This window comes from Astatotilapia calliptera, chromosome 7, assembly GCF_900246225.1.
Source record: "Astatotilapia calliptera chromosome 7, fAstCal1.2, whole genome shotgun sequence".
Classification (NCBI taxonomy): Eukaryota; Metazoa; Chordata; class Actinopteri; order Cichliformes; family Cichlidae; genus Astatotilapia; species Astatotilapia calliptera.
In genome coordinates this window covers 6,440,299-6,465,046 of record NC_039308.1, presented here as the reverse complement: position 1 = coordinate 6,465,046, position 24,748 = coordinate 6,440,299, and the positions used below count along the sequence as shown (strand labels likewise).

The window sequence follows — 24,748 nt, the reverse complement described above, 5'->3', positions numbered from 1 at the left end:
ACCTCAAGGGAGCAGGCCAGCCAACGCCAAAATTTCCACCCAGGGTGCCATTGGAGTGCTAGCTCCAGCCAGCAGTGAACCTGGGACGCAGGCAGACTGGCCCCAGATCAGCAGCCAACCTCACCGCCAAAAAACAGGGTGCAGGAAACAGGGGTGTAGGCCACTTTTAACAGCTGTTAGTGTCAAAGGTAGGCCTTTTGGGTCCATGTGTTGGTGCACGTCACAGTACGAGTAAATAGTGAGTAGGACTGTGTGAAATCTAGACTAAACCACTACTGATGAAGGAACACATGCGACATGAGAATGTGGCAGCTGGTTAACAGTGCTCATCCAACCAACTTTGACCCATGTGGCACATGTTCCATCCCTCCCCACGACCCTATGTGTAAAAGTGACTGATAATCAGAGGAGGTTGAGGAGGAGAAGGCATGGGATCTCTAAGACCAGTTGACTACCCTTGAAGGAGAAAGCCACTTCTGCTGGCTCAGTAAGCACTTCTGTTTCCTCTATGACACTGCAGGGCAACAAAAAATTGAACCAGCACCCGTGCAAATGGCACACCCTACCACCGCTGCACCAAAGGCTGTCACACTGCTGACGCCACTATAAAGAGTATTCTAACATGTGCAGACATGCCCCAAATCTGGGGGCCCATCTGCACATGGAGCCAGTAACCCGCTCAATCTACAAGGACAAGAAGAGTCAAACTGAGTCTGAACCTAGTCACTGCGCCTACCCACCCAAACTGTGTCAACCACTCCAGAATGCCAGAACATTCGGCCACTTGCTCTGGAACCAACAAGTACCAGCATACCAGGGAGGGGCATCAACATCAAGCAGGGAAAAATAAGGAGGGGTAACCTCACCCTCCATGACCTTGTCCCACAGCGGCCAAGGCTCAGCAAGCCCCAGACCCAGACATGGACACACACACAGACACCCGGGGAACCCTCTTTTGATGATAAATCATAAAAATAATCCCAGGGTGTTGTTTGACACCATTAATAGCATTATATCCTCCCCTCCTCCACATGCATTGATAGCCTCTGACGATGACTTTAATGTATTTCTCCATGATTTTGTAAATAGGGTGATGGACTTAAGCTCGAAATTCTCCTTAGGTTCCTTGCCTAATGGGGATTGCCCTCAATGCTTTGATTCATTTACCTCATTCTGTTCAATTACACTAAGTGACTAAGTTAGAATAATGGTTAAGCTGAAACCTTCATCACCATCTTTAGGGATCTTGCATCCCTCTGTTCTTTTTGGGTCCTTGGTTGCTTTCTATCATTAACAGCTCACTGAAGCGAGGTTGTGTTCCATCTTACTTTAAGCATGCTGAGGTCATTCCATTACTTAAAAAACCTAGTCTTGATGCCACGTCTCCTAGTAATTACCGGCTTATTTCAAAATGACCATTTATTAGCAAATTATTAGATAAAGTTGTCAAATCAATTGCAAACTACACATTTCTGACCCTTTTCAGTCCGGTTTTCAAAAGCAGCACTCCACTGAAACTGTTCTTTTAAAGGTCTGTAATGATTCTTTTGCTTTGTGCTTGTGTTGCTTGACCACAGTGCTGCCTTTGATACTGACCATAATATTTAATTACTAGGCTGAAGGTTTTGGTTGGTAACTCTCGCTCACCACTAGATCTGTTTTCCTCCTATTTATGTGAGAGGACGTTCTGTTGGGGCAAGCAGATTCTCCTTCCACACTGCTGGTTTAACCTGTGGCATTCCTCAAGGTTCCATCCTGGGTCCATTGCTATTCTCCTTTCACATGCTTCCTTTAGCTGGTATTATTCGATCTTTCTCAGGCATTTCTTATTAATTTGATGCTGATGACATTCAACTGTACTATGTCTTTTAAGCCTCCAGCTGGATAGGTTGTCTACCCTAGTTGACTGTTTATCTCATTAGTGACTGGCTTTCCAACAATTACTTTGTTTTAAATTCTGACAAGACTGCCATGATTATAGCTCCTCCTGATATACAATCAAGAATCAGTCAAATGATTGCTTCTTTTTACTTGGTAATTTTGGTGTAATATTTGATTCCTCCTTGAACTTTGACTCAAATATAAAATTTTGCTTAAGATCCTGTTTCTTTTATTTAAGGAGTATTTCTAAATTGCAACCTATAGTTTCCTCCTATGAAATGGGAAAATTTTTTCATGCATTTGTATTATGCGCTTAGATTACTGTAATGCCTTTCATTTTGGCTTAAATCATCTCTGTCACACCTCAAGCAATAAAAAATGCTGCAGACAGATTCCTGACACACTCTCGTTTTATTTTCTCAATATTGGCTCTTGGTTGATATTAAAATTCATTTTAGGAGTCTCACAATTGCATACAGAGCAATAAATTTCCCCACCAAATTTCCCAGAGGAACCCACCCGAGGGATTAATAAAGTTTTATCTTATCTTATCTTATCTTATCTTATCTTATCTTATCTTATCTTATCTTATCTTATCTTATCTTATCTTATCTTATCTTAAATAGACAAGCTCCACACTATTTGTCCCAAACATCTTTTTAAACACACTGCTGCTTGTTACCTCCATTCACAAGCTCAAAATCTATTAGTTGTACCTCATACAAGAGTGAAGACTAGAGTGGACAAAGCTTCCAGGCTATGGAACAGTTTATCACTCCAGCTCTGTTTAGCTGAGTCTTTTAAGGAATAGTTTTCTTCCATTTAATCAGGTTTTTTGCTGATTTTCTTTTGTTGTGTGTCTGCTGTGGCAGACATGTGGAGTGGAGAGAGTGTGGACCCAAATGCAGACTTCGGAAATGGACTTTTTTTGAACACAAACAAAAGCACCGTAAGAAAACGACTAAACCTAAACAGGGAGGAAACTAGAAGCAAGTATAAAGAAACTAAAAACCTGAGTCATGGGAAATTCAGTGGGTGATATGCAGACAATCGAGCAACAAACAGAGGAAGACAAAAACTACGTGTACACTAATCCGAATAAATTTGAAAATGCCGTTTTAGTCTAAAAATGCTTCGCGTCCACACTACTGTGTACAATTGTTTTCATCCACACTGAAAGCGCTTAGATTCCTGTACTACGCATGCGTGAAACCTGCGTCATTTCTGCCGTGTATTTAGTTTCCAGCTCTTTGAAATGTTGGGGCAAAATGTCGAGGAAAAGAGGAAAAACTGATATTATTCTTTAATAGGGCTGCCAAAATTGAGAGCAAACAAAGCAACTGCTGTACAGTACCAAACGCCATTTTAGTTGAATTGGTCACATTGGGAAGCAAAACTGAAAACACTAACATATTACACGAGACTGTCCTGGTAAAACAGGAAACATGAGACAGGCACTTGAAACAATGCGAAACACAGACGTGAAAAAATAACTTGACTAGACGCAACACAAGGACCACAGGGGAAGCACAGAGACAGACACCAAGAAATCCAAGACATTTGTTTTTAAACATGGTTCACTGTTGACACTGTATCTTAATTGTCGTTCAGCGCTTTGTGACTGTTATGTCTGTGAAAGGGGCTAGATAAATCAACTTTACTTACTTACTCAACGAAAACAACAAAGAGCGATCATCTTTGTATCTCACCGACACCGAGGTCTAATGTATGATTTAAAACACATCAAGCATCATGATCATTATTTCAACAGTAGAATATAGGAATTCCTATATTCTACTGTTGAAATAATGATCATGATCTTTCAAAAGTAAGTAAAAGTAATAAAGAACTATAACATCTAAATACTTCTACAGTTACATGATAAATTCAATGATCAACAGAAATGGAAATGTCATAACTGAAAAGACTTAATTAGAAAGCAATGGTTTTGTCATAATTTTCGAAAATCGTGTGCCAAACTCTGAAATGTTTGGCCTGTCTACTTTGTCTCTTGTTGATTTTATCTTCTAACTGTGGAAATTCAGTTTTTCGACTGTGCGTAAATTGGGGAAGTATTTGACTCTTCTCCTTTTTGTGTCTTCATCAGTTGACACACCAAAAAAGTCCCAAACGTTATAACAGCAAATCTTAGTGCATCTGGTAAACTAGCTTGAGCTCATCACTATTTTGAGACTGTTGTTTGTGTTTGTTGCCTTTAACAGTCATTTCCCTAAATTATTTTGTTGATGCAAACTTACCAAGAGGTGATTTTTGCTCTTATGAATCTGTAAATGCGTGTTCATGCAGACTGAGATACTGAATACTGAAATGGAAGAGGGCCTCACACGGTGTGTCCCATCGTCTTCAGTTTCACCCTGTGATAAAAGAGCTTGTTGTGTCTGTCCCTTAGGGCAGGCCTGTCTGCTTACTGCTCACACACACACACACACACACACACACACACACATGCACACAAGCCCGTTCAGCTATCTTAGTGAGGACCTTCATTGACATAATGGTTTCCCTAGCCCCTTACCCTAACCCTAACCACTAAAAATGAATGCCTAACCCTAACCCTAAACCTAACCTAATTGTAACCCTGACACTAAAACCACATTTTGAGCCTCAAAAAGGCCTTCACATTTGTGAGGACCAGTGTGTGTGTCCTCACAAGTGACTGTTGGTTCTCACAAGTATAGTAGAATGCTATATTTGATCCTCACAAAGATAGCTAGACAGGAACACACACACACACAATTTTCTTTGTGGATAGAAAGTGTGATAGATAGAAGTGTGAACAAATTACTTCAGTTGTTAATTATTGTTTCTTTTTCTATTTTTTGCTTATTCATTTTTTTAAATCTTAAAATGTATCTTGCACAGAAAGGCAAACACAGGTGTTATATTTGTTATATTTTATTTGAAAATAAAAGCTGTAGGAATGACTTGATAAAAAATGTTGCAAACCCAGGAGACAAGTGAGGGAAAAATATGTGGTTAAAGTTACTGTATTGAAGGAACAGTCAAGTTCAAACACAGTATCTTGCTTTGTTTTTATCACTTGCACATGAATTCGGTAGTTTTTGTGCAAAGCCATTTCTTTCTTCCACAATTAACCCTGCAGTAGTTGCCCTGCAGTAGTCCTTCACGGTCCATATCCATATTAAGATCTCTTTCTGAAAACCATTGAGCTCTTTGGGACTAACCCTTAAATCTATGTTCGACTTTCTTTTACAGCTACACAGTTAAAATTTTAAGGCTAGAATTTCTTTGTGAAGGCCTTTTTGAGGCTCAAAATGTGGTTTTAGTGTCAGGGTTACAATTAGGTTATGGGTAGGTTTAGGGTAAGGGTCAGGGCTAGGCATTCATTTTTAATGGTTAGGTCAATAATGTCCTCTGATACTCAGATGAGAGTTAACAAGGATATTTATGAACTCAAGTTTCAAGTTTTTTCCAGTTAATTCTCAACCCCATCTTGGATTAAATAGATTCAAATTACACCACCAGTCACCTCAAGGCGCTCAAGATTGAGGGAAATATTTTTCATCAGTAATGACAGCTATTGTTAGAAAATGATTTTATGTTTTTAATATCTGATGGACAATCTGTATTGCAGTTGGAAGACATCAATAATCGTACCAATAATCAGTAAACACTGACATGTTTGACTTGAAATGGGTGCTGAAGTAGGGACTAGGTTTTTCTGTAAAATGTAGCAAAAATAGCTCAGTATATGGAACTAGTCACTCCGTTCATATTCATGTGGCTTTCTGTAATATGTATTAAATGGCCTAAAGATCGAAGAAAGACTAATCTGCTGACTGTCTCATACAGGTCAGTGAACCACAACAATATGTCTGAGGCTCAATTTGACATACGAAGAACAGGAAATGGCAAAGACAATATGTGCTGTGTGTGCATGTGCATGTGTGCGTGTGTGTGTGTGTGTGTGTGTGTTTATGGGTGGGGAGGAGTGGGTTATGGTTAGAAGTAATAGCAGGAGGAGAAATTTTTGCGGGAGGAAATGACCTGAGGCAGTGGAGCTTGTGATTTAGTACACATGATAATAACACAAGATCCTCAGGAGGGGCTCAAATTCAGCTGTGAAATCAAAGTAACATCAATATTATGGACTATGTTTCACTGTCTATGTAAAAAATATTCTCTTTTGTGTTTATATCGGTAGATCACTTTGAACTCTTAGTTGTCAACAAAGACTCTCAGTAGTCTGCTAATGACAGAAATGATTAAACGTAATTCCACCTCAAACAGCAAAAATATTTTGTATAATGCCCACACATTTCGTGATCTGAGCCCTAAAAGCCAACAAAATGCTTTATAACTAATTATAGTATTGCTGTTATTTAAATTATTCAAATATTTAATTAATATTTAAATCGTTAAAAAACGTTGCTGTTACTGTTTGAGAAATGGCCTCACTTTGGCTCAAGAAAACTTTGGTATACAGTATAGTTCATGGTTGGCTTTATGTCTGCAAAGTGCCCAGGTGTTGTCGCCCTAAAACAAGCCCAAATCATCCTCTTTTAGACGTTTTATCTGATTTAGTGCTCAGCTCAGATAAAATAATTAATTGTAGGTGATTTTTAACATTCATGTAGATACTAAAACTGACAGCCTGTAAAGAACCCACCACTTTAATCACTCTCTAGATCTTGTTTTAACATGTGGCATAGAAACCAAACATTGAACAGTGTTTCCTAAAAACCCTCTCTCATTTCCTTAAATTGTGAACATGTCTAATAACTGGTTTGATTTACCTGTCTACAGACATGTTTAACAAAATAACGTGACAATTAAAAACTCTGGAGGATGACACACACACACCTCCTGAGAGAGGAAAACTGGAGGAATGCTACAGCTGTTTCTTCTCACTGGGAATCCTTCGTATTAGTGTGACAGTGCTTTCTGTTCCCATGAGTGCACCATTTTTGGCAGGCTGGGTAATCACTAAATAGATGGAAAAACATCCAGGCTCCCCAGTGTGGAGAGTAAGATCTGAACCCACTCTGAACAACTGGCAGTCACTGGCTCCCAGTCTTTTCTCTACGCACCCAACTCTTTTATACTCTTTCTTCGTTTGTGATTAGAAGAAGCTTTTAAAATTTATCTGATGCAGATTCAAGTGAATATACATAAAACAGTCGAATTTACTGTGGCAGAAAGTGAGAGCTCAGGATAACAATGTGAGGTCTGACAAATTTTTCTCATGTTGAACATTTTAGAAAATAAAATCCTTAGGATCCTTTTTGAGACTGTGATGCAACCAGCGTTGTGACAAAACCGTGCCACAGTATTTTTTCTGCATGTGTGTGTGTGTGTGTGTGTGTGGCTGTTTTGAATAGGCTGATGACAGAGAACAATCTGTTCTCCGGGAAGTAGATGAAGAGCCCTAAGCTCCTGGACTTGAGCTTTTATTCAATCTAGGTCAGGTTTCAAAAAGGTATCGTGATAGTGGACTTGAATGGAAGAGCTTTTTATATGTACATGTTAGTATCTCTATTCTCCTCCTCCCCCTTCAGCCCCGCTGCTGTTTGTCACACAAGGCCAAACCGCCGGAGGTAAGAGAGTATGTACATTTTATCAGGCCAGAGTGAAGCGCACTAATGCAGAAGGAAGAAAAGGAGCCTTTTAATCACTTGAACAACTTCAGAATAGTGGAGTAGCTGGAAATGGCAGCATTACTCTGCATGCTAGGCATATAAATGCCAAGCTGTTTGTGGTAGTCGAAAGAAGGAGCTCGACCTTAAATAACATTTATTGCTAATAAAAAAAACAAACAAATTATTTATTTTGACTTAAAATGTAACTGAGAGCTATTACTACCTTTTTATTGACAAATCTGAACATTTTGTTCAGATTTGTGTTCAACTATTAAAAATTTTGGACTAGTTTTGACTCTCAGTCAGACTCTCAGTCAAACTATCTGTTATTTTTTCTGAAAATCAAGCAAGATGACACCAAAGATTTTCAATTTTATACTATAGGTGCATCTACTAGGAGGCTACGATAGCACTGGAAACCACAAGTATTTTTGAGTCCCTGAGTTTTTTTGCGGTGCTTCATTGCACTACATATTAATACATGCAGAAATAAAGTTGCTTGTAAAAGGATACAACTGCAATCAGTGTGTTTTACTGTGGATTTTTCACAGCCAGCAGCTTTTCATTAGTTAGCAGATACACCAGGCTTTGAGAATAAAAGTTGAAGCCCAAAAAACTACAGCTAAAATGTATTAGCCAGTTGCTTATGTTTAAGACAAAACAAGATTGCACTGAGGACATGGTGTGGAAGGTCATGCACTGGACTGATGAGATTTGTAGTCAGTTCTTGTAGGCAATTATCAGTCTTTAAACATAAATTAATGAGAGCTTGGTGCTTCATCCCTAGTGGATATGTTGTCTTTTTGTTCATTTTTAGTTGAGACTTTCCCTCTGCAACATTATATGCTGCCAATCCTCAGCCTTTTAGCAGTAGGCTGAGGATTGTGCAACATTTTAACAGTCCTTAACTTTGCAGATGTAATTTTAATGTATACGTCCTGGTGCCAGTACTCTTAAGCCACTTGATTCTATACATCACAGTTATTAGAAGTCTAAGAACTGTGATGTATAGGACAGATAGAACAAGATTTACTAAATCAGTCATAGGAATTGACAGTGATAGGAATTAGAGCAGGCACTGCAATAAGGCACGAGGGATGTTGGAGGCCAGGAGAAAGAGGTAGGGAACAAATAACTTGAGAACAGAAGAAGAAATGTGAATACACAGAAATACTTTGACACCAACACCAGCTATATGTCAATTTAGCAGGACAACCACAGGAAAATGGATGATAATACACAAATCATGGATATATTACAATGAATAAGATGAATAAGTTACCGCTAATAAATACTCCATGTGTTGACAAATGCAGAAAAGCCTTGCGTAGCTTAAATGGCACCTATTTCTTTCTTTCTTTCTTTAAATTTAGATGTGTGTATAGTATACAACAAAAAATGAATATCTTCCTGACAGCAGAATATACAGAAAACTCCAGTGTTCCACCCACAAACCATTTGGCCTGATAGAAACCCCCAAAACCTGTAGATGGTGCTATATTCATGAAGAACCAAAGGCAGAAGACTATACTATGACGTGCCAGAAAAGAATATTCTGTTCCAGGTATAGAGGAGCAAAGATTACACTTACAACTCAGATGGGGGTTATAATGAAGGATGCAGAAATAAAGCTGCGCTGCATTTATTTGTTTAGGAAAGCAATTAGGAAAGCCCAGAAACTCCACACAATGCTGAGCACATTGATTTTTCATTCGAGAAAGGCACACCTAAGAGAGCCTGAGGCATTTTGTAGTGAAGAATGATGAGTAGTTATTATTATTGTTATTATTATTATTATTATTATTATTATTATTATTATTATTATAAAAAATAAGAATTATAGCTATATTTAAATCGACTTCAGCACTCTGGGGGACTGAAAAAAAGATCTGGACAGTGATACTGATGAGTGTTTTGAGTGAGTTTTTATGTGCAAGCTGAATAAGGTGCTAACTCCCTATAATAGATTTTACTTGCAGACTCAAGGCATCTCTAACTTAATGATCTATTATAGCTTCATATGCAGTTATAAATGACAACCTATGTCCAGTTCTGTGACACATGTCAAGTAAGATAAACATGAAAGATAAAAAAGATGTATTTAGATTTTTTTTCTTTCTTTCTTTTCAGCTTGTGACAATGATCACTGGGGTTCCCACTGCAGTAACAGATGCCAGTGCCAGAATGGAGCTCTGTGTAACCCTATCACTGGAGCTTGTATCTGCACTCCTGGATACAGAGGTTGGCGCTGTGAGGTGTCATGTGCAGTAGGCACCTATGGGAATGGATGCCAGCAGAAATGCCAATGCCAGAATGGTGCTGCCTGTCATCATGCGACCGGAGAATGCAAGTGCCCACCGGGATACACTGGTGCTTTGTAAGTCTGGAGAGATCATTTGTTAAATTGGTTTCCTGCTTCTAATACCAACAGTGACATAAAAGAAAAGGTAGGCATCTATAAGAATGGATACCAGCAGAAATCGTAGATTGGTGCTGCCTGTTATTATGCAACTGGAGAATACCAGAGTGCCCACCTCCATCTAATGCCAACAGTGACATAACATTAAAAGCCTAGTATCTATGGTCATGGCAATTTCATTTATACAGCACATATCATTATTCTTAAACATTGTGTGCACACACTGGACGGTTCTCTGGACTGTTGCACCAGATGAGAAGTCTGACATGGTTACGGTGCACGTCAGAGACCAAAGCACTGAGAGCTTTACAAATTAATAGAAAGATTTTAAAGATAATTCTGAAGTGACTTCAGTAATGATGCTAAAAAACTAGTTCATGCATTTATTATTTCTAGGCTGGAGTATTGTAATTTATTATTATTATCAGGTTGTCCTAAAAACGTCTGCACTGACAGTACTGACAGGGACTAGAAAGAGGGAGCATATTTCTCCCATAGTGGCTTCTATTCATTGGGTCCCATTTAATCCAAAATCAGATTTAAAATCCTTTTCATCACATAAGGGCTTGAATAATCAGGCCCCATTTTATGTTAAAGACCTCATAGTACCGTATCACCCCAATAGAGCACTTTGCTCTGAGACTACTAGTTTACTTGTGGTTCCTAGGATACTTAAAATTAGAACGGGAGGCAGAGCCTTCAGGTTTTAGGACTTTCTTCTGTGGAACCACATCCTAGTTTGGATTCACTAAAGACACACTCTGCATTTAATCATTAGTAAATATTAATCTCTGGCTCTCTTCCACAGCACGTCTTTTGTCTTGTCTTCCTCCCCTCACCCCAACCAGTCATGGTCACCCCTCTCTGAGCCTGATTCTGCTGGAGGTTTCTTCCTGTAAAAAGGCAGTTTTAACTTCCCACTGTCACCAAATAGGGCATCATAGGGGTTCATATGATTGTTGAGTTTCTCTCCGATCTACCTTAGATTGTAAAGCACCTTGAGGTGACTGTTGTTGAGATTTGGTGCTGTATAAATAAAACGGAATTGAACTGAAATTTAATTGAATGTAGAAATTATGAAAAAGATTAGAAAAAAAATGTGTGGCAGTGCTGAATAAATAACTACAAGAAATATTCTTCCTTTTACTAGAAACTTTGTTGTAGTAATAGAACATTTATTAAATTCAGACACTAGTGTTTTGGAGGAACTGATTAGTTTATTAATGGATGACAATAAAAAGGAGTTATACTGATCTTTTTTAAATTTTATATCATTGTTGAAGCACAGAATTTTCCATTATATAGATAGATATATAGTATCTACTGTCAGGGGAATAATTATTTGATTGCCCACTGAATCAGTTAGACTGCTCACTTATGAATAAATGAACAGTCTCTAATTTTTATTTGATCACCAAGAAAAACCTGACTTACTAACTGATGGAGAAACCCTAGTTGGGAAGCACAGTAGTAAGACATTACTTCTAGTTTCCCTAAAGGTTTGCACAAAGGACAGATTTTGTCCCACTTCTCTTTACAGAAACTAGAACACACTGTGACTTAAGTGTGTGTTTTTCTTTAACCACTCCTTTGTTGCCTTGGTGGGATTGTTTCCATTATTGTCACGCTGGAAGACCCATCCCACATGTTCTGGGAAAGGGAAAGAGGTTCTCGTCCAAGATTTTACAGTACAGAGCCCAGGTCTATTGAAGTTGTCCTGCATCATTAGCAAAGACTAATAGTACTCAAAGTACAGTCTTTCCGTCTCTGTGCTTGACTATAGGGATAGTGTTCTTTTAGGTAATATTCGGCATTTTTCTTCCATCAAACACGGCAGGTCGAGTTGATGCCAGAAAGTGCAACTTTAAAACAAAGTTTTAGTGAAACAAGGGTCAGCACAATTTTACTTTATAATTTTATATCTATAAAATTACTAGTTGTCTATAATCTCAAAGAAAACTCAGTAGTGCAAAGATGTAGTGTTGTTTTCTTTTTCTTTTCTTTTTTTTGAAGGTGTGAAGAACTCTGTCCACCAGGTAAACATGGGCAGCAATGTGAGGAGAGATGTCCATGTCAGAATGGAGGAGTGTGTCACCATGTAACCGGAGAGTGCTCCTGTCCAGCAGGATGGATGGTACAAACACTAACTGTTCCTTAACTCTTTAAGAAAATTCAGCTCACTAGACATGCTAGTATTTTATGGTAATATGCAAGCATGAACTAAACCAGAGAGAAACTTTTGATACTTTTGATAGGAAGAGAATTTATTTTTGAAGTTATAATTATTGAAGTTATTATTGCAGATTCTGTATACGATAAACACATGTTTGTGCTGTTGTCTGCAGGGAACAGTTTGTGGTCAGCCATGTCCAGAAGGGAGATTTGGAAAAAACTGTTCCCAGGAATGTCAGTGTCACAACAATGGCGTTTGTGTGTCATCTACTGGACAGTGCATCTGTAGCCCTGGATACACAGGAGAACGGTAAGAGAGACCTTTACAACAAAGCCCCACAGTACAGTACAGGGTTTTTTATACCCAAAAATCAGGATATCCTCAATACCAAGCATCTCCATAACTAATAGTTAAAGCTCAGAGTGCATAGAAGGGACCTGTAGAACCTTAAGTATTTGAAGACTGTATGGAGGAATGGGCCAAAAGCATACCTGAGCAAAGTTTCTCCATACATGAGGCATCTTGTCATCACCAACAAAAGCCTTTTTTTAAGTATTAAATAAATTTCAGTAAGCATGTTCAATGCTTTTCCTTGTGCCATTTCTCATTATTAAACAATTTAATTTATGCACATTTATTGTTTGATTTCTTTGGATGTGTGGATTGGATGGATTGCTGTTACAGACATCTGGTGAGAATTTCATGTCACCTTTAGAAATATATTTACTTGTGTTCAATACTTATTTTACCCGTTGTACAAACTTGACACAGACAAATGATAAACAGAGACATGACTGACTGGGGAGAGAAGACTAATTTGACACAACTGAACAGGGAGAGCAGACAAATACAGACAGAGAACACAGAACTAGACAGACATGGGAAACAGAGAGGGATCAAAAATGGGAATGACCAAACACAGAGGAACAATGATCAACTACTATCAGAAAACTAAAAAAGCTAAACATAAGTTCTTTATCAAAATCAAAACAGATCATGAGCTCACAAAAAACTCAAAACCCTCGGTGCAAAACCCAAGGACACCACGAGGCAAAGCAGGATTCAAATGCAGGACTTCGTGTAAAAATTTCAGTGAATTTATTTAGATAGTAAAGAATAGGAATACTCGAGAACCTCCTTAATCCCACTGGCATGTCATCCGTGGAGGAAGCGGAGTATCCGGTCTTTAAGTGATGGCGTGATGAATCCTGCTTCCGGGCCCAAAGTAGTCTGCATTTAATAAGGCTGTTGTGTTTTTAACATGTTTTAATGCTTTGTATCTTGTTCTATTTAATCTCAACAAGCCCCTAAAAACTGTCAGTGATCACTGTTGGCTTCTCTCGGTTTTCATTACCACTAATCATTTTAAAGCTCAGTTTTTAAAACCTTACGATGTAACTACAGCCCAGCCCTTGCAGCAGCATATTAATGACTAACCTCGTATTGTGGATGGATTATCTCAGTTGTTCTCCTGACTGAGGTTTGGTCTGTTTACGGCATCCTGCCATGCGATGGTATTTGCCCCTAACCATTGGAAGCCCTCACATTAACTTTTATCGAGTGGGAAAAATTCCTGCGTTCATTAGCATTTGTCCTCCAGATTTACTGTTTAAGTAATGCTTACATAGCTTTGTCGCACTAGCGATCACGTAGCACATCATTATATATCAGCTAACTTCAGTAACCTTACAAATGTCGCTGCTGTTTAGTTTTCTGTCTTCATTTATGTTGGAAGTGATAGCAGAGCTGTACGTTTGAATTTGTTTCATAAATCCTTCAGTCAGAACATGGTTAGTTATATTTAGATGGAAGCTAGCAAGCTAACTCCCTGCTAACTTCTAAAGCTGTTAAATGTCATAAATTCTGTTTTCATGGATGCCTGGATGTTAAACTTAATTGTTACACCTGGTAGAGCAGAGCGCTGATCATTTTATTAGAGAAGAAAGAATTTAGACAGTTTTTCTCTCTCTCAGTAATTGATAGGTTTGTAGCTTGAACCCATCCGCTGGAACGTTGAAGACAATATAATTACACTGCAAAGCAAGACACAAGTAGGCAAGCTTCTTCATGTTTCTCGTGCACGGGAGAGAACCGGACAGGCACCGTTCCTTCGCTTGACCCCAGTTGCTCTCGTCCGTTCTCCCGTACCACTGTTCTTTTATTGAGGTTACATGAATATGCATAAGTTCATTAACATATGATGCCTACATACACACAAAGAGTACCTTGCCTGTGTGTGTGTGTGTGTGTGTGTGTGTGTGTGTGTGTGTGTGTGTGTGTGTGTGTGTGTGTGTGTGTGTGTGGACTGCTGATCAAAGGGTCAAACATCCTTGGTCAGGAAGAGGGTAGCCTCCCCCTCACCCTAGATGGTTCATCCTAGATAACACGGTGAGGAAGTCCTGCAGTTCATCTAAACAAAGAGCACTTAGACTAGAACAGACGCAACTACGTTAATCCTACCATAAAACAATAAGACACGGTATGACCTCTCATGCTCCCAAAGTGCTGTCTAATACACACAAAGTTTGCAGACTATCAAGGATCAAAACCTCTACCAATCTACAACTAATTACAAAACTCTAAGCATATATAAGTAAATATTTCTAAGCATAAATGACAATCAACAATACAAATCTAACATTTCCCCCCTTTTTGACCTTTATGCTTGAAAAGTTCCCAGGTATGAATACCTCATGTCTGACAGTTTCAATGCAAACCTTTTTATACTCAGCATATGTCAAATCACCCTAAATTACTGAAAAGGTACACAGTTTAACAAATGTATTAGCAGTTATCCCATTCCTCATTGATCTCATCTCATGGCAAACTGCATCCCACAAACAAACAAATTGTTAATTTAATAGTGAAAATAAGAAGATAACATTTCCAAAAACATCTCAGCTTGGTGGTGCTTCCTCCGGGTGTGCACATCACATGTCTCTCTGCAGAGTGGTTTAAGTTCTGCAGGGCGTCATGAATGTCTCTTCCAGTTGTTTCCATCACTGTCCATAGGACCAGAGTCCAAATGTATGTAGAATAGACATTCAAACATACCAGTTGGTTTTGTTGTTCGTCAACATGGGTCTCAGCTATTTCCAAGCTGCAGACTTCTCAGCACTCTAGTTTTATGGCCTCTTACCAGCCCCCATCACCTGACTTCAGACCTTCGTCTTGTGAGGGGGATATTTATGACTCCTTAATTGTCCACGCTCTGCAGAAAAAGCTCTCTGTGGAAAGGGTGCTGGGTTCCGTCATCTTACTGCTGTTATGATCCCAGCAGCCTTCAGAGTGTCATCGTATGCACAGTACAGTGGCACAGCGTTAGGTGATGTTCATAGGAAACTGCTGTTATCACCACCATAGCTTCTGGTTCCTGTGCTTTTCACAGAATCATGACGTCATCCTCGAACTCCTTCTGCGCTGTCGATGGAGCTTGGCACGCTCCCCTCATCCCTCGAGTTTTCATATCCCAACGCTGCTGAAGATTTAAGGCAGAGCACGTCGTACACCTTAATTGTCTTTCTCAGCGTCAATATTGAATGTTTCATTTTATTTAACATCTTGCTGTGGGAAGTCTCCTCTTGATCTCCTGGAAGCTCAGTAGCACAGCTCTCTGTGTGATGTCTGCTGTGCTGAAGATGATCTCTGATCCTCCTGAAGTCTCTCTCCTGGCCTCAGCTCCCATCCTGTGGACGATCCTCTCAGGCACTCCTTCTCGTCATGCATAGTCCTGATTTTGGGCCTGCTGGATCTGTCTCTCTTAGGTGAGAGTTGTCATGTGTCCATCTCCTCTGCCTTCCTCCTGGTTCAGCTGTTTCCGGCACCAGCTGGGGTCCTATAAGGATGAGCGTCATAGTCAAGGTAACCAAGAGGGTCCTGGTTGCACACAGGTCTGTCACGCCTCGCACTTGGTTGCCCTAGAGTTGATCAGAGGCTGGAGGTTGAAGTGCGAGCTTACCCTACGGGGGCTCAATCAGCACTCCCCCCTCACCACTGAAACAACCAAGTGTGAGATTTCTCTATTGTGCTGTCTTGAGGGTGCCGGGGTTTCCTGGGACCTCGACCTCTTGCAGTGGCTCTGATAAATCCAGGAGGGTCTCTCGCTATTTTGCAGGCAGTTAAATGGTCCTTGCTGTGGCTCCAAGGTCTGATCTCATGATGGGCCCCAACCAGCTTGACCTTTGACCTCAACCACTGCCTGGTCCTGTCAGCTATGCGCTTCTCACTGGGCAACAAACATTAGCAACACAGTGACCATTGGTGGTCAGACGCAGGTCGACAGGTTCCAGAGGTGCCATAAAAAGACCATAAAGTTAGCCATCTATAGCTGTGGAAAGAAGTAACACCAGTTCTCAACACAGGAAATTTCACACATGTTATTCACATTATCAAAGTAACCTTCACATTTTCCCATCAACACAATGCAACAGCATCACCACTCATAACCTGTAAACACAGTTTTCCTCACACATAAACCCAGAAATCCTGTAGTAGGAAAAAACATCAACCAGTTGTCCTGGTATAAATTGCATCATCAATTCACATGAAGAACTGGCATGCTGTAAGAAAAGAAAATGCAAATATTAGCGCTTGCGCAGGCGTATGCATACTTTGTCACAGTTATCTCTGTGAGCAACACAAGCCTATGAATAACACACCTGATAAATGCACAGACACAGAAAATGGCATTTAAAAGGTTAAATCATCATGCAACCTCGAGTGTTGCTGTCATCTTTCTGCTTCTGTAAAAGGAAACACATGGGTTCATCTGCACCTTTGTCAGGTGGGGGTTAACTTCACACAATCATGTTCAGTCAGTCAGTTATTTTAAAATTCTTACTCATTCACTCAGTGGTTCCTTCTTTTGCTAATTGTGGAAATTCTCATCGCATTCGTTTCCACGCTCAGCAAAACGACGTTATTTCAAAAAGAAAAATAATTTAGACTGGATTTCCTCGTTGAATCCTTTTTGGGGGGGACTCTCATTTCCTAATTGTCCCAAATAAGTGGCTTTCTCCTGAGCCCATTTTAAATGTGGAGAAACTCACTTGCAACAATTGTCTTGACGACGTGTAACGCTTTTAATTCCCGACTTGCAGATCTGCTCAAAGAAAAGAAATTCACAAGCAAAAATCAGTGCTTGTTCAAAAATGAAAAATAAAAAATAACAGAGATTATCAAACCAAACTTTCAGTGCACTGTGAAAGTATCAAAATAAAAAGGCCTTGTTAAGTCATGACACAAACTCCTCATCAACTTCACAACAGGAGAAGAATCATCAGCTAGATTCACTCCAAACCAACCATCAGCTGCACAACACACCACACCACATAACTATGAGTTTAATCACCAGGTCTGTGCTCTTCACTCATTTAGGCCACAGATCTATTTTATTCAATTTTTCCTTTTTCCCTTCATCATAAAACATGTGACATGCTGTCATGCACTTCACAAAAGAAGTTTGTTCTGACGTATTCAGAGTTGTGTATCTAAATACAGGATTCACTCGCACATCAAAACAGGAAACTCAGTGTTTTAGAGTCTCCACTCTAACAAACTCCAACACATCCCATTCACTCGTGCTAGAATTCAGTCACCTTTCATTAATCTAAAAACCAATCAAATAATTTGCATATCGGCTATTAACCCACTAAGTTGACAGGACAACAGAAATGCATGTTCAAAATGTTATCACTAAAAGAGAATTTCCCTCATACAGTAAATTTAGTAGTAAACTTGTGCTGCATCAATCAAGCAGGAAGCTTCTCCCAATTTACTATATTAACACTAAATTTATTATCTGATCACTAGTTGGTCAAACCAGAATCTTTTTTCCCACAAAAGTTTAAATTGTTGTCCTGCAACCTAGAGAGTCAATTTTTTTGCATTGGATAAATTCAGCATTTGATAACAAGTGTCTGCTAAATTGACACTATTTTAGCACTGATGAAAGATAACAAGTTAATTTTCATTGCATGTGTGTTTGTTATTAGGCAGGTTTAATGCATGTCTGTGGAGCTGCATATCCAACAGAGCATGTTCTCTGCCTTTCCTACACACTTCTCTACTATTATTTGATCACTTCTTAACTAATGTGCTATGAGTCCACTGGTTTTTGCATCACACGAGGTGACTTGGACAAGATGATAAACAGACTCACACGCTTAAGATGTTGTCTAATCTTCATAAGCTCTCTTGTGTTTGTGTTAGTAGGGTTAATGCATGTTGTGCTTGTGTGTGTGATTTTGTATATGTTTCTATTTTTGCAGTGTTTCAGACTCCTTCACAATTTTCCAACTTAAGCAGTCAGTTTTGTTTTTCCCAGGTTTGCTAACCCAAATTTTGATTTCCCACATTAAATAATTCCTATGTGTTAAATGTGTTAAATAATTCCTATGTGTTCTCACCTAGTCTTCTCACTCTGTTGTCCTCTCCCACTTCAACAGTCCAACAGCCGGCAGTTCTCCTTCAGCTTTGTCCTGTATTCCACTGTCTCTTCTTGCCATTTTACTCCACAGGTGGCAAATGTCAAACTCCAACTGTTCAGTTCTCCTCAAACGTTTTCTTCACATGCACAGTGAAGTCACAGCCTGTTGTAAACACAGTGCCATCCATCCGATCAGTCAGGATGATGGGTTTGCTCTTCTTCTCTGATGCTGTTTGTCCACATTGCTGCTGCTTTGCTGGGACTCTTTGCTCAGGACTTGCTGCTGTCTCTTTATCATGTTATTGCTTTGGAGCTGCATTCCTTGTCTTCAGGGAGGGGTGAGAGCTTGCTTGTGAGGTTGAGAGACACATGGCGCTGTAAATAAGTCAGCCAGAAACTTGGCCTGCATGTTTCCAATGATGTTGAAATATAACTTTCTTCCGACTGCTGCATGTGGAAAATTGATTCAGGTCTGCTTTTCACCTGAAAGTGACAAACTAAGACATTTTCATTATTATCATCGCTGCTTAATCAACACACATCTCTCTCTCTGTTTTTGTGAACAATCCTTTCTTAAAAGCAAAAAATAAAATCGTGGTTGTTTTTGGCTGATCAACACAAAACCTTTTCCCTATGATTTATTTTTCATCTACAATATAAATTCTTCCTCTTTTTCATTTGCATAAATAAATCACATGGCCGATGATACCATGGTGATCCATAAATATAATCACCAGTTTATTAAATTATTTTTAACCCAACAAAACAAATAAACAAAAACATGATGCTGATGCTACACACACACACGAGTCAAGGTGCAGGAAAACTGCTCACGGGAACGCTGCACACTCTCTGTTTCCCCCTCTTTGAGTAGTTCCCAGACAGCTCTTGATCTGATAATGTGTAGCTTGCTCATCAGCTCAGAAAAAAAACTGCAACGCAACATCACACAGTAGTTGCATGCTCTGCCCACAGCGGCAAAGTCTTACACTTTCATATTCAATACAGCTTCTCCATCATGTACTTTTAGATGTTTCATACAGGGTTCAGCATATTAGTTGTTTTCACAGGTGTGCTCCATATCTCAACAATGGCTCATAATAAGACGACAGTCTTTCACACAGGTCAAGTGCCTCTATGCACTTCATTAGTTTAAATATTTACCTATATCACTTCACCTCACATGTCATTGTACTGAATTTAAGCAACCACAAGCTTAATGTAGATTACTTTTAACAATTATCCACCTCAGTTACGTCTATGGTCTGGCACACAGGCTGTTGTTGATCAGGGCAAGCTAAAGAGTTAACATTTTGTGTCAGCTGCCAGGAGCAAAGTCCAGCACAAACGTCTGTCTCCTTCCAACTCACTCTTGGTTGCTTAGAAACCCATGATAACAACAACAGTCGGTGTCACAGACCACGTGTTCTGCTCCGCACACACTCACACAACAACAACAACAAAAACGACGACGACAACAACAATGACAACAACAATGACAACAACACAAAATAGGCCTACTCACACCGGACCGCTCGGGACCCTGACCCAGTTGTGGGACGCTCACCCACTCGCGCGACAAAACCCAATGAAGGGACGCTCGGGACACACACCCAGGGCGATTTCAAAACCGGACACTCACCGGACGCTTGGGACCCTTGGGCGATTTAACCAAAACCTCTTTTTCGGGACACAAACCCAGTTATCGCTCCACAAAGCAGCGAACTTCTCAACGCCTCGCAAAATGGCGGAGACTGCACAACGACACGGTTATAGAGTCGGCCTCTTCAAACTTACTTGGCGTTGCTTAGCGTGTAATATCAGCTTCGAATCCCGCCAATCGCCATTCATCGAGGAGAAAGATAGACCGCGAATCCACAGGAACTTCCTGGCTGACGTCAGTCTTTCAGCGTGTCCCTCCTCCCCTCGGTGAATGCGATTCCAGGGCTCCGGCTCTCGAAGGACCAATTAATGATAGGTTTGTAGCTTGAACCCATCCGCTGGAACGTTGAAGACAATATAATTACACTGCAAAGCAAGACACAAGTAGGCAAGCTTCTTCATGTTTCTCGTGCACGGGAGAGAACCGGACAGGCACCGTTCCTTCGCTTGACCCCAGTTGCTCTCGTCCGTTCTCCCATACACTATCCTTTTATTGAGGTTACATGAATATGCATAAGTTCATTAACATATGACATCTACATACACACAAAGAGTACCTTGTCTGTGTGTGTGTGTGTGTGTGTGTGTGTGTGTGTGTGTGTGTGTGTGTGTGTGTGTGTGTGTGTGTGTGTGTGTGTGTGGACTGCTGATCAAAGGGTCAAACATCCTTGGTGAGGAAGAGGGTAGCCTCCCCCTCACCCTAGATGGTTCATCCTAGATAACACGGTGAGGAAGTCCTGCAGTTCATCTAAACAAAGAGCACTTAGACTAGAACAGACGCAACTACGTTAATCCTACCATAAAACAATAAGACACGGTATGACCTCTCATGCTCCCAAAGTGCTGTCTAATACACACAAAGTTTGCAGACTATCAAGGATCAAAACCTCTACCAATCTACAACTAATTACAAAACTCTAAGCATATATAAATGATCTGAATTATAATATTTCTGACTGTCAAGAGACAGACAACCACACATTCCAGATTTGCAGCCAGTAAAAAACAAATTAACCTTAGGCCTCTTTCCATAGTCACGGAGCTAAATACGCAACAATTCATATTTCATTTGAGAGAATGGTCATTGATCACCACCTCTTTTTCCTAATCACTGTTTCTGGATATTTCTGTGTCTCTATAAACAGGTGCCAGGATGAGTGTCCCCTTGGTACTTATGGTGCTGCCTGTGCAAAGACATGTAATTGTGAAAACAACAGCAAGTGCTACCACAGCAATGGAATGTGTCTTTGTGAGCCAGGATACACAGGAAAGACATGTGATGTCCGACTGTGTCCTGAAGGAATCTATGGCCTACGTTGCGATAGGAAATGTCCGTGCTATGTCCAAAGCACTCGTGGGTATGTAGTAAATCATGTTGTCATCTTTGACAAACTTTGATCTGCAGATCAGGTCAGTTTGAAGCCATTTGATTAATGCTGCCTCACGGTTCCCCGAATTCCGAAATATAACTCTGTGTTTCCTTTGTATCTTTTGGGTTTTAGCAGTTTGACATGTTGCGTGTATAGATTTGTGTATATGACCGCTGTGTCTGTAGACAACTGAGTGTAGTGATCAGTTAGCCTAGCACAGCTGGTGGGCTGCATGTGTCATTGCAGATAACAGCTGTTCTGCTTCTTTCTCAATGGGACTGCTGTGTCAGCTACACCATCTGTCAGTCAAACTCTGTTACTATCAAATATAGCCACATTTCACCTGTATTACTACAGTTAACCCACACACTGAAAAATGAAAAAAGTCTTCCTCAGGTATATTGTAATTAATTTTTAGATTTAGATTTTTGATAGTTTGATAGTTTGATTAGGTTTTTTGTTTTGTTTTTGTTTTTGTTTTTTCAGATTTAGACCAAGACAGCTAGAAGAAACACTTATGGCCTGATTTGCCTGTTGCCACTGCTGTTAGGCTTTCAGTATGTTTCCAGTGAGCACTGTTTGGATGTAGAGAAATTGTACAAGCTAAAAGAAAAGCTAAAGCTCAGTCCCACAGGGAAGCATGACAGTGCACTTCATATTTGTAGCTAACTGCAGAAATGCTACAAGTGTGTTAGCTAACCTTTGAGATTAAATACTAGAGATAGTCACTGATCTTAAAAAAAACAGGTCATAGAAAAATTTGTTTCAAGCACACTAAATACTTTAAGTAGGAAATAGTACTGACTAGTAGGAATCTTGACTGTAGGAAACACCTCAACAAAGTTTATAACTATTATCGTTTTCTCTCTTGTCACCAGCTGCCACCCGATATCAGGGGAGTGCACATGTCTGCCTGGTTGGTCAGGTCTCTACTGCAATGAGACGTGCACTCCAGGATTTTATGGCGAGTCCTGTCAGCAGGTGTGCCAGTGCCAGAATGGTGCTGATTGCCACAGTGTCACTGGAGAGTGTATCTGTGCTCCAGGCTTCACGGTAAACCCATATATTAGTATGTGTTAATGCCAGTGAGTGTTTTATGTCACAAATCATAAATATGTGATGCATGATATCAGACCTAAGTATACTGCACACGGTACATGCAATATTGTAAGACACTGCTGTAATCATATTGCATGTTTTTTGAAAAGCAGCAATGTGATGCATTGCTGTCTAAATTCAGTAATCACTGCAGTTAGTAAGCAGCATAAACAGAGCTGCAAAATGCAAAACCATCTGTTTCCAAATAATAACACATTAATAACCTATGAAGCTAGGCTGTGCTAGGATGCCACCTGTCATGAAATTATTCACTTCTAAGTATCCCACATAACTATTAGAACAAAGTGTAAGTGATTAGGAACAATAGCATAAAAGTGGTGGGCCACATAAAATACTGAGGCATACGGATCACCACTTTTAATAATAATAATGGATTGCATTTATATAGCGCTTTTCGGGGCCCTCAAAGCACTTTACAATTCCACTATTCATTCACTCTCACATTCACACACTGGTGGAGGCAGCTACAGTTGTAGCTACAGCTGCCCTGGGGCAGACTGATAGAAGCGAGGCTGCCATATCGCACCATCGGCCCCTCTGGCCATCACCAGCAGGCGGCAGGTGAAGTGTCTTGCCCAAGGACACAATGACCGAGACTTGGCTCGAACCGGCAACCTTCCGGTTACAAGACAAACTGCCAACTCTTTGAGCCACGATCGCCCCGCAGAGTCAGTAGCTACAGAACTCCAAATTTCCTCTGGCCTTCAGATTAGCTCAAGAACATGAGATAGAGAGCTTCATGGAATTCCTTTTTCATGGCCCAGCAGCTGCATCCAAGCACAATGCAAAATGTTGGATGCACACTGCCACCGGACTCCAGAGCAGTGGAGACATGTTGACTGGTGTGATGAATCGTGTCTCTTCATCTGGCAATCTGGGGAACAAGTCTAGGTTTGATATTTGCCAGGAAAAATGTATTTGGTCTAACTGCATTGTACCAAGTCTAAAGTTTGGCGGAGGGGGATTATGGCTACCTTCACACTGCAGGTCTTAATGCTCAATTCCGATTTTTTGATCAAATTCGATTTTTTTGTCTGCTTGTTCACGCTACAAATAAAATGTGACAGCAAACACGTTCTAGTGTGAACGCTCAAAGCGGCAAAAGAAGACGTCACACACAACGCACTCTGTTTAGACCCAGACCAAACAGTATTGTTTGACTGATGGCCGTTAATATAAAGACTTTTTTCCTACTTTACGTTTCCCAATTTTGCTTTATGTTATAAAGTTATTTTGTTATTTGCAAGTGGCTGTTTTAGAGAGGAGCAGTGCTTCAAAGGATAGTTGCAGATTTCTGTCAGAATCTGCAGATTATACAGTACAAATAAAATGTTCACATTTCTCCAATACTGTCTTCCCAACAGTTTCACTGACATCTACACTGGATGGCCAGGAAGCGTTCACGATGTCTTCTCCGCCGCTGATAATTGGCGTCTGTCTTGTGTCAGTGATGTAAAAGACGGATTTAATGCGACATGACTGTTCAAACAGCAGTCGCTTTCTAAAACATCAGATATGTATCGGAAAATGACCCAGGTCAGATTTGAAAATATCGGATTTGTGCTGTTCACACTGTCATACCATGATCGGATATGGGTCGCATAGGGTCAAAAAAGTCGGATTTGATGCGCTTTCGCCTGCAGTGTGAACGTAGCCTAAGTTGTGGGGTTGTTTTGCAGGAGTTGGGCATTCCCATAAACACCTTCCCAGAGGCGTTGAAGCTGTTATAGGTGTAAATAGCAGCTGTTATAGCTACTGTAAACCCTATGCATTAAGAATGGGATGTGAAGGCAGAGGGGTGCATAATTCTGGCAATTTAAATGGGAGTTATTTGGCAATGAAGGAAATGTTGCAGAGTAATGCAAGCAGTATTTTCTGCTGGGAATTGTTAATGCATGTTGTTCATGGGAAATCTATTTGCCTTTCTTAAGTAAGATACATAATACAAGCACAAGTTATACTTCCAAACACTGTGTGGGCCCATTAACCTGCCTGACTGCCTTATTCACAACCATCATTCCAGTATAGATTAATGTTTCAAAAATTACCAACAAACAAATGGATAATGTGAGGCTC

General features: G+C 40.1%; 1 protein-coding gene across 1 annotated transcript in view; it reads left to right on the top strand.

Annotated features, from left to right (window-relative positions):
- Positions 1 to 24,748, top strand: part of megf10 (multiple EGF-like-domains 10) — a 56,937-nt gene that overhangs the window by 11,503 nt on the left and 20,686 nt on the right. The window contains exons 6-10 of the mRNA XM_026172746.1: positions 9,633 to 9,879; positions 11,935 to 12,055; positions 12,267 to 12,403; positions 21,329 to 21,541; positions 22,432 to 22,606. Of these exons, the coding sequence (XP_026028531.1) occupies positions 9,633 to 9,879; positions 11,935 to 12,055; positions 12,267 to 12,403; positions 21,329 to 21,541; positions 22,432 to 22,606 (893 nt within the window). The remainder of the gene's footprint in view (positions 1 to 9,632; positions 9,880 to 11,934; positions 12,056 to 12,266; positions 12,404 to 21,328; positions 21,542 to 22,431; positions 22,607 to 24,748) is intronic.